The following is a 20,241-nucleotide window of genomic DNA, read 5'->3' as shown; positions in this document are numbered from 1 at the left end:
TAACCGAAGCAATACTTTCATGTGGGCCAGGATCAACATAGGAATTAAGCAAGTGATGGGTGGCCTCCTTCCCACCACAGACCCCAGCCCTGGCACACCATTCTAGGGCAAACATCTGAATGTCCACTAAGAGCTCCTTTCGTGTCCTCTCTGCTAGACAAAGCTCTAGGATCCCCTAGTCATTTTCAGTGAGCCAACTGAGACAACAGGGACAGTTACAAACTGGAGAGAAATAAGCCGGTTCCCATATGAGTGGTCTTGTTTTCTGCAATTTCAGTTACCTGTGATTAGTCACACATTGGAAATATCACAAGTGCTCACTTTGACTCTTTTTTTCCCCCTTTGAGTTTCCTTCCTTTGTGTGTGTGTGTGTATGTGTGGTACATTTCTATGTGAGTGTTCATGTATCAGTGCATTTGGAGCCAGAAGTTGATGTCAGGAACCATCCACCTTATTCTTTGAGGCAAGGTCTTATAATTAAACTCAGAGCCTGCCAATGAGGACAGTCCGACTAGCAGGTTTGCTCCAGAGAGCCTCCATCTACACTCTCCGAAGTCAGAATTACAGGGGGTCAACTCAGCATCTATACGTGCTGGAGATTTGAACCCTGGTCCTTTTGCTTTCATGGCAGGCATCTTAGCCACTAAGCCATCTTCCCGATCCTACTTTGGGTATCAAGAGAAACCATTCACATACCTCTGTAACTTTTATCACTAGTCATTGTTGGGTCTCTTACTGTGCTTCAACTGGACATTAAACTTTTCTGCAGGGGTCTCTACCCATAGGATATGGCTCCGATTCCAGAGAGAGGAATCTCAGAGTGGCAGCATCCACGCCAGGACTGTGGGTGGGAACGGGGGAGGGGCAGCACCCACCTTGCACACCCTGGCAACTCTCGGGATCATCAACTTGAAGACGAACTCATACTCCACGGACACCTCCGTAAAGAAGAAGTAGACCTTGTCATCCTCACCCTCCGCACCATCTGGGCTTTTTTGGATCACGTCAGCAAAGACAAAGCTAGGCTCTGTGAAGTGGTTATCACGGGATCGTTTTTATACACGGAAGCACCATGCCACCTCTCAACCTTCTCCCATAGTGCCACAGGCTGGCAAGTGTAGCCGTAGAGCCTGGAGGCTTCCCTTCTAGGACATGGATAGTATGCGTGTCACACTTGTGAACTCCAGGCCCGTATGACGCCTGCCACCCTCCTCAGCTTCAAGGAGGTAGCCACAGAGGAAAGCAGGTGAGGCCTCCCTACGGACAGGTGGTCTGGGAAGCCAGGGTTGATTTAAACAAGGGCCAAATCGGCCAGTCTCAGTCACTGGAAGGATTCCAAGATTCTGACTCCTGGGGAGGCCCAAGGAGAAGCTGGCCATTTCATTAGCTCAGACCACAGGGTCTCACTCCAGATCAAGGAACTTAGAAAAAGCCCAGCATTACTGACCAACATCCCCACAAAAAGACCCCCCCCCACAAAAGGCCCCTGAAGTCAGACTGAAGATATCCTTGTTTGGCAGTAAAGGAACATTTCACCACCACCTGACCAGACCCCAGAGGCTCCACATCTAGGGTCAAACCCCAAAACTCGTATCTACATTTTCGGCTTTCCATCAGAGCTTTGCTTTATTCAAGTCTCCTACATTGTACATTCTTTGACGGGGAGGGGAGGTCAGGATGGGATAGACTGGAGTATGACTGAAGCAGATTTAAACAATGCTGTTAGCAGTGAGCAAGACAGCTACTCTGGTGTGGGTCTTGAGCAGTTCCACAGAATTCCCAATATCTGGGGTCTGATGTGAGCCCTCATCGCCCGGCAGCCAGAGGAACGGTAAAACGGTAGACCCATGAGGCTGGCAACATGCACTTCTTACCGTTCAGCCACGGGATGGCATACTCCGTCCTCAGGGGACTGTGGGAAGAGTTTCGAGAGATGATAGGTTCACTGCCCAAGAAATTATACGATGTCCCAGAGTAGAGTTCACCCCCTGCGTTGGTGGAAAGAAAGTAGAGAAGGGGGTCCAGTCAGAGCTTCTGCCTGTGGTGAAGACTGGGGACAACTGTTTAACACAAGGTCTGACATTAGCCCAGGCTGGCCTATAAGCAAGCCTCATGTTTGCACCTCCACCAGGCTTACATCACACCCATACCAGGCTACCATAATTCATCTATCCCTTGTTGGAAGGGGGGCCTCCTTGTCTTCTGTGACATGCATTTCTGCTTCCTACATCGGCATTTTTCATCAGAACAACCACGGTCACCAAATTTAACCATGCTTTTCCAGTTCAAGGGTAACAGCTAATCACAAATGAGAATTTCCCACGGTCAGTAATAGCGACAATTAAACAGACACCCCTCAGTGTTTGACACCCCGGAAAGCCACCCTGAGTAAAAAGTACTGTAAGTCAAAAGTAGGTCCCCGACATTGCAAGGCAGCATGGTCCAGCCTCACCTACTTTAACACACTCAGAATACATACTTTAGCCTATGACCGTGCAGAAGTGTCACACACAACGCCTGTATTGTGATATAGTATTGAATATCTCAAAGTTCACTGGATTTTGTCTATTGACAGTGAAGCCTGAACCTTCACACTGGCTGAAAGATCCCAACGTGAACTCTGTACGACATCATGTGCCCCCTGGCCTCAGGACCACAGGAGGCACGAAGCCAGGCGGTATGCATGACAACCGACAGGCAGGAGCGTGTGCTGCTGCAATGGGGCCTGAGTTTCCCGCTGAGTGATAAACTCTAACGCTCTCACTGAGGAATCTGTACCATGGGTCGCTCACCTTCTTCGAAGGGAGCTCACTGTCAAAGTGAAGCCAAGGAAGGCAGGACTGAGGAGGGGAAGAGCTGAGTATCCCAGGTGGCAACATCACGTGCCACCATAAACTCAAGAGAGCGAAGGAGCCTCGGACGCAGGACTCACCAACCATGACTGATGTGTAGCTGTGGGCGGGGTCAAAGGGGCATCTTCCTTTGCCATCTTCACTTTTCCCCAGAAACTTGAAGGATGTCAAGTTCTACAATGGAATAAAAAGAAAACATCTGGCCTCTCGGTGCTGCCATCTAAAGGTACAGGACAAGAGTGTGGAACAAGTGGGCCCTGACCTGTGTGGTTCCAGCGTGGGACTGTTGACACGTGAAGTACACCTCATGTGCATGACAGAGGTGTGTGCAGGATCAGTCTTGCTTGCTCAACCACACTACTCACAAAACAGGCAACACAAACCAAACAGAAACCAAGCACAGAATCTTCTTCCACCACCAGCAGTTCCTGGAGGATCCATTCTGACTACTAAACCAAGCTCACTACAACATAGGCCGTGTTGGGATCAGGCTGGGCCCGGCTCTAGGCTGCCCCCATATTGTATAGAACAGTGGCCTCCAGGCTGTGCCTTGCCTTAGGAGATTTCGTTTTATAGGCAGCTTCTGATTTCACTTTGGGGAACAGGCCCTGGGTGGACCTGCAAACCACACCATCTGCCATGCACCATCTACCCAAAACAGATGGGTAAACAACTTATTGCCGGGAACAGAAAGGGGAGCCACCCTATGAGTTCAGCCAAGTTGAGCGTATTGGGACATAGTTGTATTAAAAATGCCTGGGAAACTATAGGCTCAAGAAGGAACAGATCTAGGTGTAACTAACTTCCTCACCTGGTCCCATAGAGCGATGGACACAGCCCCAGTACGAAACTATCAGCTGAGACCTGGTTTGTACACCAGGATCATCCTTCTGCCTCAGAAGACTCTAGCTTCCAACTTCTTGGAGGCTTCCAGCTCTCTAACACTTGACTGTGGCAGCTCCCTCCCAGCACTGGGCTGCTTGGAAATCAATACAGATTCCCTGAGGCCAGGTCTGAAACCTCAGGCATCTTTAATCTGTATTCATTCTGTTACTATCTAAGGCATACACACATATTTGCTCTGCTGTTTGGTTATGAGAGTTAACATTACTAAGATTCAGAGAAGAGCAGGGCATGGCGGCACAAGCCTTAAACCTCAGTACTCGGGAGGCAGAGGCAGGCAAAACAGGTTCCAGGACAGCCAGGGCTACACAGAGAAATCCTGTATCAAACAACCAAAAGGCTGGATAAAAGAATCTGCATTTGCCTCAGCCAGATCACCCAGGGAGGCAAGGATTAAAGTCATAAACTGATATTTACTACAACTGTCAAACCTTGTGAGTTTATTGTGATTGATAAATCCTGGCACTGGGGGAGGATGCAAACGTGTTTGGCGCCCATGTTTCCGGCACGGTGTGCTCATGACGGTCAACAGGTTAACACAATCTTGGGATAACCTCTTTTCACCTCACAAGGAAACTACTTCATATGTCTTAGCTTTCTACTGCTGTGATAAACACCATGACCAAAGGTGCCTGGTGTAGTTTGGCTCACAGTTTACAGGGAAGCCCGGCTAGGAACTCAAGAAACAATCTAGAGTCAGGAACTGAAGCAGAGGGGTGCTGCTTGCTGGCCCAATCCTCATGACCTTCTCAGCCTGCTTTCTTATACACCCCAAGTGGGTGGCTCCCACATCAGCCCCCACATCAGTTACCAATATGAAATGCCTTAGAGGCTTGCCTACAGACCTAACTTATGGGAGTATTCTCTCAACTGTGGTTCCTTCGTCTCAGAGAAGTCCAAGCTTCTATCAAGCTGATAAAAATAAACAAGAAACTGACACCATACAAGGAGAAGCAGATCCATCCAAACATGAATACATAATGAATCAGAACGTTCTCATATGGGGGAAAAAAATGAGACACAGTTAAAAGGCAAGTGACAAACTGTGGGGGAAATGCCCACAAAACGATGGTGAAGAGTTTCCACTTCTGGATACACAATAGGCGTTCAGACACATATGGAAGAACACAGCAGATATGAGACATTAAAGGGCAGGAGCCACCCACAGGACAGCCTATCAGAACTCCAGGATGGCCGAGACAATCCAAGTAGGCCATCGCTATACGCTTCACATACTGGAGAGGCCAGGGAGCAGGGCTGCCCACCACAGTCAGGAGCTTCCAGCTTTGCCAAAGATTGCTGGCTGGAAGTCACAGCCAGCAATGACCAGCGGGCCAGTTAAAACAATAAAGGTCACCCGCCAGGTTAGGAAGTGTGAGCTGGGGTGACAGTATGGCCCACTTGATAAGACCCATCTGTCCTCACACCTCCCAGGGATGCCTGGAGGCTGCTGGGGCTGTGCCCCTGCTCTAAGCTACTGGATGGGAAGGAGGGATGGAGGATACTGGCAGGCACTGTGTTTTCTTAGCTGCAATGATGAAGTCAGTAGTGCAGGAAAATGTCCCCACTCTTAAGAGAGATGCTTATAAGGGCCTGTGGGAACCACGGGCCACACTAATCAAGTGTGCACACATGTACACATTCACACAATTACAGATTCATATACCTGGACACATGCACAGATGACACCTAGAATCCACCGTGCAGTGTAGGTGCACAAACGCACACACAGAGGGGCTCTGTGGTAGGTTTGAGTTGTTTGTTTTTTAATTAAAAGCTTCAGAATTTTCTAGTGTAGTTTTTTTAAAGAATTATTTATTTTATTTTATATGAATACACTGTCCATTACAGATGGTTATGAGCTACCATGTGGTCATGGAGAATTGAACTCAGGACCTCTGGAAGAGCAGTCAGTGCTTTTAACCACTGAGCCATTTCTGCAGACCCCTAGTGGAGTTTTAAACCAAGCATTCGGTTTCCTTCCCTCACACGAAGGTACTACTCTGTGGGTGCACATTTCCACAATAGTCCTGAGGCTCTCAGGTAGACAAATTGTGGTTTAGTCAAGAGGTGCTGATGGGGAAAGGTCTCTTCTGTAACCACCCTCTTTCCCTTATTCCTTCCTTTTCTGCTCATTTTCCACTTACAATGCCTGAGCACATGCACACTCACACACATACACACACACATGCATATACATACATGCACACATGCACACACTAGCAATTTTGGTTGTATCCCAGAATACATTTAGTTTAGCTGGGTAACCCTGTGCAGTGGCCTCCCTTCCCAGACACCTATACAAATATTGCGTTTCTTAATTCTCTGATTTTTTCTTTTGAGCTGTATCTTATAACCTAGATTGACCTCATACTCAAGAACCTTCCCAAAGTTTCCCAAAGCTGGCGATTCCTGATAGCCTCACCATACCTAGCTGCCTAAATGAAATTTCTAATGAGTCTGTCTGGTCTAGTTACATCCCCAACTCAGGGGTGTGTGTGTGTGTGTGTGTGTGTGTGTGGTGTATAGGCATGTTGTGAGTGTACATATGGTGCTGGAGATCAAAACCCAACATCTCTTGCAATCTAAGCAAGCCTCTAACTGAACTATAACCAGGAACAAGCTTTAAATTTCAGCTGCCAGAGGATTTAAGTAAATGAGGCTCTTCATTTCTAGAGTCTCCCGACGAACCACAATTCCAAACGACTGAAGCAGAGCAATGAATTACTCTCCTGCCTCCCTGCCTCGCTCCACCCTGCACGGCATCACTCACCCCTGCTCAGCAGACCAACACTGTGCATGATACCTGTCCTCGAACGCCTAGCCTCTTGCTCATCAGATACACAATATAAGGACCGGGAAGGGGCTTTGGCATTTGGTAGAAAATTTGGATCTGTGCCCAGCAGAGAAGAGAGGAAAACCATATTATTATGTTTCACGTTTGTCTACGGTTTATTTGTAAAATGTCACCCATGGGCTCGTGGGTTTTGTCTCCAGGTGGTGGTTGTAGAAGTGAGGCCTGCCGAGAAAGCAGGTTTGCCTGGGAGTTTATAGGCCAGCTCTACTTGTCCCTGCTCTGCCTTCCGTTTTCCTGAGGTGCCTTCTATGCTTTTTTCCCCTTTAGCTGCTTTTTAAAAAAGACTTACTCATTTAAAATATGTGCGTACAATGTTGCTGTCTTCAGACACAGCAGAAGAGGGCATCAGATCCCATTACAGATGGTTGTGGTTGCTGGGAATTAAATTCAGGACCTCTGGAAGAGCAGTCAGTGCTCTTAACCACGGAGCCATCTCTCCAGCCCCCTTCAGCTGCTTTTTATCAAGTGTTTGGTCATGGCAAGGGCAAAGTGACTTGTAATATGCATCGTATTGGTAAGCTTTCCTGTGCTGTTTGAGTTCACGGAGAAGACGGCTCTGGCAGCAGGGTTGCCCCTCCTCTATTCCAGACCCAAGCATGTTTTCACAGTGTCCTCTAAGGTCCCTGACTCTGCAACAGGGAGAACAGCAAACAACCTAAGAGTAAAAACACTGTGCTCTTGAGAGTGTCTAGGAGGTGACTCATCTGCAGAAGAGCTTGCTGTTGTTTATCTCACAATATAAAAATGTCTACAGTACGGGGGGTGGGGAGGAGGTCAGCCATGGGAGCTCAGCTACGGAGAGATGGCTCCGGCTCACTGCCGTAACTTGCTCCTGAGACGGCACCTCTCTGCTGATATGTGTTCTTTTATTTAAAAATCTCACTTACCTCATTTACTCTGCTCTGACCAGGAGTCCACTGGGAACCCCAACAGTCCTTAATGAGACTGCTTCCCTGATGCTGAATGTTTTGAGCATCCAATCTGGTGTTTTGGTATCTATCAATCTCTTGGTATTTTCTCTCTTTTTCTTTAAAGTATTGCTACTGCAGATCATCCCACGGACCTCGCAGAGCTGGTCAGGAGGAACGGGGCTATTGTTGCCGCAAGAAGACAGACCGTGTGGCTCTTAGTCCTTACGGTTTGCAGAAAGGACGGGAGAGGCCGGCTCTGCTTTGGTCACTAGCCAGGCTGGTAGGGGAGCACTGACAAAAGGGATACCTGTGGACTTACCAGGTGGTCACAGATGGGCTGGAACGCATTGGTCCCACACACATAGAGGGAGGTGCTGCTGAGTGGCTGCAGCACTCGGATGTAGTTAAGGCATTCCGTCTGCAAGGGAAACACACACACACCATTAACAGGCACCCACCAAAGAACCCCCATGTCCACATGGTCACGTGCTCAAGCCCAGTCATCCGCTGCCCTGTTCTCTGCTCTGCTCAGGCTGATCTGTCTATGCCCAGAGAGGGAACACAGTGCACCTTGAGACAGGCTCTGCAATGTGAACTTCATCTCTGGTCCACAGGCAGTGCAGGTGCCAGGCATGACTTTAGCTCTGTCCCTAATAGATGGTCAGTCTGTATCTGGTGACCAAACAAAGCCAAGACCAAACCAGAGCTGACCTCAAATTGTACTGTGGAACCCACTACAGATGGCAATGTATTTACCCCTGCTGAACACACATCATTCATTTTTGGCGCCCATATCACCAAAACAGACATTGTAAAGGCTCCTTCTGCCTTCCTGGGGACCCCACCCTATACTCTTGTCGCCAGCTCGGAACTAGAAATAGTGACTTGCAGGGTCTGAGAGAGAAGCTGGATCCAAGGATGCAGCCAACTGTGCATCCCCGAGGGCCCAGTGGGAAAACAAAGATGACAATTTGGAACCTTTGTGCTATTTTAGAACAACAGTGCCTGGAGTATATGGGCCAGAGCCTGAAATGATCTCAAATTGGGAAAGGATTTTGTTGTTGCTTTTTTCTTTTCCAACAACTGTTTCCAAATGGCCAGGGCATCACTCACAGGAGGGCTCCCTGCTAAGTTCACTGTGGGTCCCCACATGGAATGGTGCAAGGCATTCATTCGCTCACTCAGCTACCCAGAGACCGTCTGCAGCAGTGAGCGCGTCGTAATGCCCACCTGCCTCGGTTCCTGAGTTAATGCCATAGTTAGAGACCAGTAGGACGGCGAAAGTGTTCAGTCAGCATTTCGCCAAGAAAGTTTAACTTAAACAAACAAAAACGGCGAGTGACTGTCTTAATCTTTGTTTTTGAAATCAGCTAACAACTGAGAAATGTGGCCATTGCTGAGCCACTAGGACCATTTTTGGGACAACCTGGCTCCTGTGGTCTAAAAACAACTGGGACGTTTGTGAGGCACCAGGTGAGCTCCCGAGAAAAGGCATACAAAGCTCAGTCTCCCTGAGTGGGCACACAGATATCTAAAAAATGCAAAAAAAAATGCAAAAAAAAACAAAAACAAAAACAAAAACAAAATCCCAAACAACAACAAGAGCAAGGCCCATTAAATCCCTGACACCTCTCAGGCCACAGCTGGTGAATACGTGTAGAACCCCAGAACACAGAGAGGAGGCCAATTTTACAGCAGGTACTGTCGGACAGCAGAAATGACATCCTGTAGTCACAATGCCAGGCCATCAGAACAAGCTTCTCCAGTGCTCAGGACACAGAGCACCAGCCTGAAAGCATCCGTCCTGACACCAGGGGCCAGAGAGAGCTGACACAGGTATTGACACAGCCGGACTGAGCTCACCAGCATCACGTGATATCAGGTAGGCATGCAGAAAAGAAGTCCTGGTACTGGAAAGGATCCAAATAACTATGAAATGTGTGGCTCTTTGCACTTTCGGTCAATTACCTGCTTTGATTTCCCCTTCTCTGCGCACTTGGATCTTTTGTCTTCTGAGACCTTCCAATATACCTGTGAGGGAGGAACGAGTCAGAGCCGGGTCACTACAGCCACCCTGGGAAAGGAACTGCTGGAAAAAACAGAGCAGCTGAACGCACACAACAGCTCAGAGCACACTGGTTTGCAGCCAGAATAAAGTCAGACTAGAAAGTGGTCCAGGGAGCAGGCAAGGGCTGAGATCCCAGTCATCCCTAGGGCTGCCTCACGTGCTGAGACCATCATCCCTAAACCAGCAGGGATAACACAGCCCTGGGCTTGCAACAAAACAGCAGAGGGCAGGGAGTAGAGGTAGAGACGTGGGTGTGGCACTGGACACTGGGGAGGCAGAGACAGGAGGGTCCTTGTGGCTTGCTGGCTGCCAGCCTACTTGACAAGCTCCATGGTCATGAAACCATGCCTCAGAAAGAAAGTGGGGTGGGGGAAGGAGGGAGGGGAGAGGGAGGGAGGGAAATTTTAAAAGTAGACAGCACCCGAGGAAAGATACCCCAAGTTGTAGTCCTATGACCCCTCCACCCCATATAATGAAAGTATAACCAATTCACTTTTATCCAAAAGTGGAGGCTTTCATCTATTCTTTGGTATCGGCCTTAGGGCTTTTTATTACATTTTTATCATGTGTAAATGTGGATGTGTGATGGTGCATACATGGAGGTGCAAGGACAATCTGTGGAAGTTTGTTCTCTTTCTATATCGTGTGTGTGTGTGTGTGTGTGTGTGTGTGGGCGTGCTCGCTCGCATGCGTGCACCTTCGCTGTCCCCACCATCCCCAGTCTCCACAGGTCTGGCTTAGGCCTCTACCAGGAAGCTCACCTAGGCTGTGTCTGATAGTGTTGAATAGTACCCTCTCTGGTTACCTTAAAAGGAGGAGGAGTGACAGAGTCTGAAAACCACTGACATTCACTCTATGCATGAGTTAGACTGCCAAAGGAGAAAAGTTAGGTCGAGAAGGGCCTGAAGAGATGGCTCAGCAGGTAAAGACATGTGTTGCCAAGCCTGATAATGTGAGTTCAATCCTAGCCACCCCCAACACACACACACACACACACATACACACAGGACCTACCTCATGTTGCTTCTCAGAGATATCCAGCGCATTCACTGCAAACACAGCTTCCCGGGCACCCACATACAGAGTCTCTTTGTCCTCACTCATCAGCAAGGCAGAGTAGTTAAAGATGCCTGGCTCGTGAAACTGCACCAGACCTACCTCTGTGGACAGCAGAGGGGGGAGGGGGAGAGGAAGAGCCCAGGAGTCACGGATGAGCCTGCATGCACCCCGTCCCACCTCACCGTAAGAACCAGACTAGTCACAGGGACTGTGTCACGCTGCCCCAAGGTAACCTCAATCCATCCACCAAGTACAAAAGAGGAGCAGGCCCATGGCTGGAGCCCTGAGGCTGGCCAGCATCCCTAGGCTATACCCCTGATCTCCTCTTCTGTCTCCCAGGTCCTGTTGAGTCCCAAATCCCTCATGCTGAGGGCTTCCAGCACATCAGACATTTGGTGTAGTGGCTTGAATATGCATGGCCCAGGAAGTGGCACTATTAGGAGGTATGGCCTTGTTGGAGTAGGTGTGTTACTGTGGGTGTGGGCTTAAGACCTTATCCTAGCTGCCTGGAAGTTAGTATTCTGCTAAGAGAGTTCAGATGAAGATGTAGAGCTCTCAGCTCCTCCTGCACCATGGCTGCCTGGATGCTGCCATGTTCCCACCTTGATGATAATGGACTGAACCTCTGACCCTGTAAGCAGCCCCAATGAAATGCTGTCCTTTATAAGAGTTGCCTTAGTTGTGGTGTCTGTTCACAGCAGTGGAAATGCTAAGACACCTGGTCCACCCTCTACCTGTTTAATGTCTTTAACCATCCACTTTAGGTTTATAAAGATGCAATGATTTAGAGCTTCAAAATAAATGCCTTACTTTGAAATCCTCAACACCAAAAATTCAATACCAGGGGCTGAGGAGGTAGTTCAGTGGTAGAGCATTTGCCTAGCATGCACAGGGTTTATGTCCTTTCCCCAGTACCCCCCTTTAAAAAAAATCAAGATGGGGAGCAGGGGGCACATCTCTCTCCAAAACAATTTCCAGTCATTACCAATGATTTCCCAATGATTTCCAGTTTTTTTTTTTTTTTTTTTTTTTTGCACCTGCAACAGTTTAAGAACATGGTGACACGGGAAGGGCATAAACAATACTGGTTTTTGGACAGGGTCTATGTGGCCCAGGCTGGCCTGAAACTTTTGATCTTCCTGCCTCTGCTTCTTGAGTGTCCCACTGGGACGCTGAGCTCAGCTTTATCCGCCGGCATTGGTGAGTTCTGAACTTGCCCACAAGTTCGTACCCCGAGTGTCCAGGTGGCTTCACAGTTGAGCATTCTTACTGCACTTTGCTTCCTTGCTCCATCTTCTACACTGGTCCCTCCCTGGAATGTGGGACAGACAGTGTGCCCCTATCCTGGAAGTCTGACCTGAAGACTTCTGAGACTGAGGTAATCTCAGAAGTGCAGCTCCAGTGCCTGGGGTGCCGTCAGCGTTCAGTTAAGCTGTGAGCCACCGAGGTCACATATACAATGTAACTAAAGCTTGGCACCTGCTGTGGGGACTGACGAAGCCGTCAGGGCCAACATCTCAGCAGCTTAAACCTGCCCTACCAGACCCCACACTCTCCAGGGCTGTTGGCACTCATGGCTCTCACTCACCTCCATGCTCCCAGGTGATCCGGGGCACGGGTGCAAACGCCACCACGGTCCTCAACACTACCACCAGGGCCAAGAACAGCCCCCCAGTGGGGGCGCACATCCTCATGGGCAGGGGCCACAGAGGCCTTCAGCAACAGGCTCGCATAGATGGCTGCAGGCTGATGTGGTGTAGCAGCAGGGACCCCTCAGAGCCCCGGAGCTGGGGCCGGCAGCACAGACTGGAGCCCATAAGTAGTGGGGTTGAGTCCCCACGTGTCAGGTTAGCAATGGGGCCACTTCCACAACCTCATGCCAAAGGCTGCTGGGATTTCCCTCTGACCTGCAAAAGAAGGAAAGGACGAGACTATAGTCACAGCGGCCCCAGGTGGTTCTCGGTCCCCTCCATCCCTTCCTACTGCCTATCCAGTCTGAACCTGTCTGCTGAGGGACAAGGAAGGCATCAGGATTTGTGGGGCTGCCAGACAGACAGATCCTGCGGAGAGACAACACCAAGATGACAGTACCTAGCTAGAAGGATGGCCAGGTGCTTGGTGACATGCCACAAATGAAAGGAACAACATGGGTCTCAGTTTCCCCGGAGGGCTCACTTCCCACCTTCTGACATGCTAACCCAGGAAAATCATCAGACATCAGAGGGTTGAGGTGACAGGGCACATGCCTGAGAATACATGTAAGAGTGCACATGCATAGGTACACACACACAAGTGCATGTAGCCATACACAAATGTACACAAAAGTGCACACATGTGCTCACATACATACAAACAGTATGTAAACACACACTAACCTTCATACCCAGAAAAACATGCCCTCAGGGCCTCATTCTACAGGAGTAGCAAAGGACACAAGCAAAGGACACAGCTTGCCCAGGAGGCCACCCGAGCTCTTCCTGCCTCACCAGGAAGACGTTAATTACCATGGAAACACTAGCAATTAACTCTGATTTGTCCAAACAAGAAACAGAAGACCAGGCTTTGCTTATTGATGAAATTGTGGCCACGGGTTTCTAGGGCCTCCGTCCCTGTCCTCACCTGGCCCAGCCAAGCCTGAAGCCCAACACAAGCCAGGATCCCACAATGCAGAGCTCAGCACTGAGTCACACCAGCTGCCCTGATACACACACAGGCCTCACCTTTGGGTGTGGCTACTAAGAGCTGACAGGGCACAACAGTCTCCAGATGTGGACCCAATGCTGGCACAGCATCTACCCACCTGCAAGGCCTCCCCTGCCCCACCCTTCTTCCTACAGAGGGCGGGGCCAGCTGTTCCTGCATCTCTGTTCAGTCCCCATCCTGTCCTGCTCTCAAGTGAAGCCCTAACTGGCTATCTGGTCGCTTGCCCAGTAGATTTGGAAGCTTCTTAAAAATAGCCTGAGACCCTCTATCCTCCAAGGAGTGGAATATTCTAGACCAGTGCAGCTGACCGACTTCCTTAACTATCACCATAGCCCCAAAGCAGGTACAGGTGACAGGCAAAGTGGTGACTGCAGTTATAGGCAGTGGGTTAATAGAACGGGGGTAGGTCTGGTCCCTGTTCTGTTCTACCCTAGAAATTCACAGCAACCAAACACAAGGGGTGGTAACTCCTACCCTGATACCACCAGAAAGCAGGAAGCCAAGAACTGAGGCAGCCACTGGGAACAGACAGTGGCGACCCAGACAATTACACACTCTGGGTTTTGCTGAGCAACTTCACAGTGTGCCCTGCTGCGTAAGAGCCGATTCTCCTGCCAAAGTAAGGAATGGGGCTGTGGGTTGCTAGGGTCCAAACCATGTGAATCCTCTGAAAGCCATGGTTACTAACTCCCTCCAGCACTGAGCATCCACAATGCTAAGGAAAGCCAGGACAGCAATGACACCCTGATCTCAAGCACCCTCTGGGTACAGAGCCACAGGTGGCACAGTTCTAAGCTCAGAAGACCCTGGGCTTTGCAGAAACTGGAAATGACCAGAACAAGGGAGCTGTGACAGGCAGGAGGGTGCACATGGTTCTAGCTGTAAGGGTCAGATGACATGGGATGGATGCTTTTTCCTTCCTCAGATCCTCCCTGATGAAAGCAGATGATGGTGAGATCAGAGAAGGATGAACCCCATGCAAGGTCGCCAGCCAAGGCCATGCAGGGATGGGGGGCAAGGTCACCAGCCAAGGCCATGCAGAGGTGGGGGGCAAGGTCACCAGCCAAGGCCATGCAGGGGTGGGGGGGCAAGGTCACCAGCCAAGGCCATGCAGGGGTGGGGGGAGCTCTGAGTTCACTGCTAGTTTGATCTACATATGAGACCAGGTCAGCTAGGGCTGCAAGCAAAACCCTGTCTCAAATAGACAAACAGACAGACAGGCGTACTGGATGTGATGGTGCACACCTTTAATCCCAGCACTCTGGGGGAAGAGGCAGGCAGGTTCCTGTCTTCATAGTGAGTCCCAGGCTTGCCACAGTTACACAGTGAGGTCCTGGCTCAATTTTTTAATTAATTGTTTAGTTAATTAACTAAAATTAATTAACAACAAGCTAATTAATTGATTAAGTCCTGGGAAAGAAGTGGGATGTGTCCAAGAAAGACGCCAAGAAAGAGAGTCCAGATCCAGGGGCTAACAGACCAGAAGGGCTTTGGCCAACACCAGACCCAACGCCTGAGCCTGTGCGCTGACAGACACACGAGCCACTAGTTAGGATGCTCCACCACAACATGAAAGACAGGAGATGGTTCGCACTCACAGAGACCCACTGAGCTGAGAAACACATGAACATACATGCAGGCAGGGTGCAGAAGGGCTACCCCCGAAGTTCATCCTCAGAAGCAGCAGTGACACAGGATTTCAGAAACCTAACCTCTTCCTTCTCAGAGCTGTGAAAGTGTCGCCGAGACCCAGGATGGAACTCTACCTCCTCCCTCAGTTCCCCTCACCTTAGCTAAACACATGGATGGGAGACCAAGGAAGACACTGGCCATTAGAAACATGCTCACCCATCCCCAGCCCCATTCACTCTCTGGATCCACGGCAAGTAAGAACGCCCCAATCTGCAAACCTGTCTTGGATGCACCTCCTCCTTCGCCCAACTACCCCTCTCTACCATCAGTAGCTCTCTCCTCCCTCCCAGCCTGGCCCCCTCCTGCCTCTGGGGCTTCCTGCTTCATTCTAGGTAACAGGATCCTGAGCTTTCTTCAGTGGGCAGAATGCCCATTTCAACACATTTGTAAGATGCCCTGTTTCTAGTCAAAGAAATCTAAGTAGGAAATACTATAAACAATTCTAAGAAGTGGACTAACAATAGTAATAATAACAACACTAGCATGTTGACCCTAAGCTCATCTTGATGCTGCTATCTGAAACTCAGACTAGATGTCTGGAGGTCTAACAGCCATTCTGTGAGCATAAAATAGGGGTTTCATTCTATCAACTGCAAAGTGGCTAAGGTGCGGGACCAGCCTTCTCTCCAAACACATTCAAAATGGAGCAATTAGAGCCCCGGGGAAGAGAAAAAACGGGCTATAGTGGAAATGCAATCAGAATGTGCTACCATGGCCCAATGTGTAGCCTTAGTTACTAAAGGGAATGGGGGTTGGGGTGGACACATTTACTAGGAGAATAGGGGAGGGTTTGAAGTACAAGACAAGGGGCAGAGACCAAGGCCTCAAATTGTACCTGGGGTGAAAAAGTCAGGACACAAGGATAAAACAATTTTTAAGGGAAACATTTTTTTAAGTGGCTGAAATAAACCAAATTTATTTATTTATATCCAAGGGCTGCCCTTGGATATAAGGTGCATAAAACGCACCAGTTGGAGCTGGAGAGACAGCTTAGAGTTAAGAGCAGTTGTGGCTCTTGTAGATTGAGAACCTGGCTTCCACTCACAGCACCCACAGGGCAGCTCACAACCATCTGAAACTCCAGGGGATCCAATGTCATCTTCTGGCCTCCAGTGGCAGCCAGCAAACTGCTCTGCCAGTCTTGACTAAAAATAGAAACTGTGAGGTTCACTGGGGCCCTGGGCTGACCCTGGGCTGCCCACAGAAGCACAGAACAAGTTCAGCCAGGCTGTGCACACTACAGCTGCAGGCTCTTACCCTGCAGACCCAACCCCACAATGCAGAGCATAGTAATTTCATGGGCAGACACTAGAGGGCGATAGCCTTGCCTAGACCCCGCTGTTCTTTAAAACAAGCTCCAGGGGACAGCAAGAGGCCTGGGGAAAGGAGAGCAGAGAAGTAGAAAGAGGGAAGGGGGAGGAAGACTGTTGGGTTTGGCTTTTCTTCTCTTCCTTTTTTTCTCTACACTACTCACTGTTTGCTGTAATTTAAAACTCACTTTAAACAATGTGCCTGCCACACCCACACAGACAGGCTGCCACAGTGCCTTCCAGGAATGGCTCCAGAGGCATCCTCGAATGCCAAGTTCAGGACCTTGCTCTCTGTGTTTAAATTTAAACAAAGAGGTGCAACACCCTTCCCCCAGGGGAAGCTGAGGTCTCCCTGTGACAGCTGAGGCCCTCCAGAAGAGGGCCTGACATCCCATTAGAGACAGGGTCATGAAGACCCCATTACTACACTAAGATCGAAGAAAAACCCAGGAGAAAGAGCTACAGCCCCTCCCTGCAGCCTGCCTAGGCTGTCAGAGGGTAGCTCCCTACCCCCAGCAAACCTTGGAAATCTCAGCAGGGGCTACAATTGAAAACAGGAACCACCCCAGCCAGGGCTTGATCACAGAGCTGTGAACACACAGTTCAGGCCTGAGAATGCTAATGGCCTTGAGGGCCGTGTGTGTGTGTGTGTGTGTGTGTGTGTGTGTGTGTGTGTGTGTGTGTGTGTGTGTGTATGTAAGTCTGGGGAGGATGCTGTCCTAGGATGGGGACAGAGAGGGGTCTTAAAATTACACAGTCATTGTGCACATGAATCTGTGTGCCTCGGTGTCACAGGAGCCCGCTCCGTCTACTTCCTAGCTGCTCCTTTGCTCAGACAGGAAGTGAAACTGGCTGCTACAGGATGGAAAATGGTCCAGCCACACCTTCCCTCCCACTGGGTGTAGCCTTTCCCCCACTCCCTGCCAGCCACTAGCCAGGTATTTCACACCTACAATGCTGGCCCAGGTCATGCAGTCATCAGCCTGACCACTGAATTACAGAGGACCAGTCCCCTGAGAGTTCCAGGAGAGGTCTAGGAGCTCCCGAGCGTCTGCCTGACACAGAACTGTTGTCCCAGCTTTGGTGTTTCCGGGTCTCAGAGCATGTCCCTAGAGCCAAGGTTTCCAGTTGCAGGGACATGTTGTCGTCACAAAGCTAGTGGAAGCATCTGGGCATCAGCAGCTGGGTTAACATTCAATCTCAAGCCACCTCATGGGGCAGGTGTGACTTGGATGGTCTCTTACTGGGTGGGTGCCATGCTTGGTGGGAAGCCAGCCTGTGAGGCAAGGCACAGGGGAGGTGACAGCCACAGAAACAGGACTGCCTAAGGAGGCAGGGAGAGCAGGGTGTGAAGCGGTGTTCCACGGAGAACCAGTAGCCAGCCACCTGCAGAGACCTGGGCAAAGGCGTGTCACTGGTAATGATGTAGCTTTAATCCCGACACACCACCTCTTTCTATGGGTTTTCGTTATGAGGGTATCACATTCTCTTCTCCTCCTCTGGCCCCACAGGCTCCCATTTAAAGAAGTATACCAACTCTGGCCCCCAAATAGTTCTCACTATCTTCAGGGACTCTTGGTCCTGGATCCCAAGGACCATGTAGACCTGTACTGAGAGTGGCTGGTCAGGGGTAAGATGTTAGCCCTCTGGCCCTGGGTAACCTTCAGCTGCTCCCGCGAGAATATGTAGGACACTCTAGATTACTGTGTGGAGTCCTGACCCCAGAGTAATGGTGATGGGAGGTAGGTGGGGCCTTTTTGAGGTTATAAGGCCATGAGGGCAGCTCTCCTAAAGATGTTCCACAGAACTGTCTCCCTTTCCCTTCCCACCAGACAGGACATAACAAAAGCAACCAAGGACAGCCAGGAGTGAGCCTTTCCTAGACACTGAATTTGCCACAGCTCAGTCCTAAGCTGTGACCTGCAGAATCAAGACAGGCATACTGTTTATAAATCAGAGAGCCAATTGATACCGAAATCCAGTCCAGGAAGCCAGTACCAGATGCACTAGGAGACCGTACTTACCCAAGAGGTGGTGGACAGTGGTAATGTGCTTTAGTGCAAGGAAAGTAAGGAAATTTCCACTACAGATGTCATTGTAGCATCTCATTTGCATTCTTAATGTTCCTTTATTATAAAACAGTTCTTAGGCCCAAAAATGGCTCCTCTAAAGAAATGTAAAATCAAACCCCATACAGTATCCCCCAGTCGCCTCAGTCAGTGCTGGTGCTACTGGAGGACAAAGGATTTTGGGAGGGACAACAGAAACCAAGCCAAGGAGATGCTCCCTGGCGGCTTTGAGCCACAGCCCTAAGAACAAGTTCCCCACAGTGTTTGCCACCAATTCCCTGTCAGGAGCCGGCCGGGTACACCTATACACTACAGTCAGTGACCACGGTGGGTGTGCCTGGGCTGTCTCATGCTTGTTACATCTCTCCACTCGAAGGATGGTGTAGAGCAGAGGAAGATACGGCCCACACTGTGGGAAAGCGAGTGCTGATCTACACAGAGACAGAGACTGTCCCAGGGGCTGGTATTCAGGTGGACAGGGCTCTGACTATTTAATGTGGCTCTGGATGCATGATACCACCTGTACTTTCAAATTCCTCAAACCTAAGGAACTGGAGAAACCTCTGATAGACGAACAAAATCCAAAGACAGATGGTCAAAGAGGAAGAAGAAAAAAAGAGAGAGAAAGAGAAACAAGCTGACGCTCAGAACCCCAGCACCAACTGCAGACTTCCTTAGGAATAATGAAGTCTTGGCCTCGGGCCACTGAGGTGACTCAGCCACTCTGCCATGCAAGCCTAAGGACTTGGGGCACAATCTCTGGTGCCCATAGTGGAAAGAAACAACTCTAAAAGTTATCCTCTGCTCTCCACAGGTAAGCCATGGCATGCACGTGCCCCGACTCACACATAAAAGGCCCCTGCCCAAACTGCACCCAGATATCCATGAAAACTGAATGTGTAAAACAAGCTCACACACTCCCAGTAGGGCCTCCCTCCTTACCACAGCCTTGCCAGCCTCCTTGTCTCTGTGAGAGGAAGCCGAGCCGCAACTTGGACTACTTCACACCCAGACATCCAGGAAGAGGAGGATGAGGGAAGATGGGTTTTATACACTGCTCTGGTTATTTCTCTTAGCTTTGTCCAATTAGAATGCATTACAAATCCTGGATTGAGAGCCATCTCTCAAGTGCCATGCCTCATGGCAGGAAGGTACATTATGGCTGCTATGGCCCACACCAAGTTTGTGAGAGGAAGTGCTGGTCACCATACAGAGATATAAACAGAGAGACACAAGTGGCACAGGGCATGCAATCACAAACACACAGTCAAGCACGGTCAAGCACGGTCATGCAGGAGACAAAGACACATAGTCAAACTCATCACACAGGTGTAGAGCCATGAACACACAGGGACACACACACACATAAACACACGCACACACACACAGGGACAAAGATTAGAGCAAGCACACATGGGGGGTGGGGGAGACCATCATACCATTAGCAGCCATCACTAAGGAGGGATGGGAGTTGGAGGGGAGCATGGAGACAGGGAAGAGAAGGCCATCCAGGAACCTCACTGTCTAGCATCAAAGCCAGATGCTGCCCTGAGCCTCCAATGAACCCAGAGGAACAAGATACCTGACATTCCAGATCCAATGGAGGCTTCTAGAAGCTATCGCTTGCCAACCTGGATACAACAAATCATACAGAGAATGGCTTACCTGTTAAGCCGTGAGTCTCTGGAGTTGTTCCTGGCACCTCTAGAATGGAAGCTTCAGGAAGACATCTCTGAAAGTAACAAGAGACCAAGAGTCAACCCCGTGGGTCCTTCGCTCTTACAGGAAGCTTGACTTTCAAACAGACACTAAATACA

General features: G+C 49.7%; 1 protein-coding gene across 4 annotated transcripts in view; it reads right to left on the bottom strand.

Moving 5' to 3' along the window:
* SEMA4D (semaphorin 4D) overlaps positions 1-20,241 on the bottom strand; it is a 99,974-nt gene that overhangs the window by 23,614 nt on the left and 56,119 nt on the right. For all 4 annotated transcript variants that reach the window (XM_080915635.1, XM_080915637.1, XM_080915634.1 and 1 more), the window contains 8 exons: positions 20,090-20,156; positions 12,239-12,557; positions 10,606-10,751; positions 9,492-9,554; positions 7,843-7,941; positions 2,933-3,026; positions 1,875-1,988; positions 876-1,027 (listed from right to left, as the gene is read on the bottom strand). In XM_080915635.1, the coding sequence (XP_080771761.1) occupies positions 876-1,027; positions 1,875-1,988; positions 2,933-3,026; positions 7,843-7,941; positions 9,492-9,554; positions 10,606-10,751; positions 12,239-12,344 (774 nt within the window). In that variant the 5' untranslated portion in view covers positions 12,345-12,557; positions 20,090-20,156. The remainder of the gene's footprint in view (positions 1-875; positions 1,028-1,874; positions 1,989-2,932; positions 3,027-7,842; positions 7,942-9,491; positions 9,555-10,605; positions 10,752-12,238; positions 12,558-20,089; positions 20,157-20,241) is intronic.

This window comes from Micromys minutus (genome assembly GCF_963924665.1).
Source record: "Micromys minutus genome assembly, chromosome: 1".
Lineage (NCBI taxonomy): Eukaryota > Metazoa > Chordata > Mammalia > Rodentia > Muridae > Micromys > Micromys minutus.
This window is presented reverse-complemented; position numbering and strand designations above follow the sequence as displayed.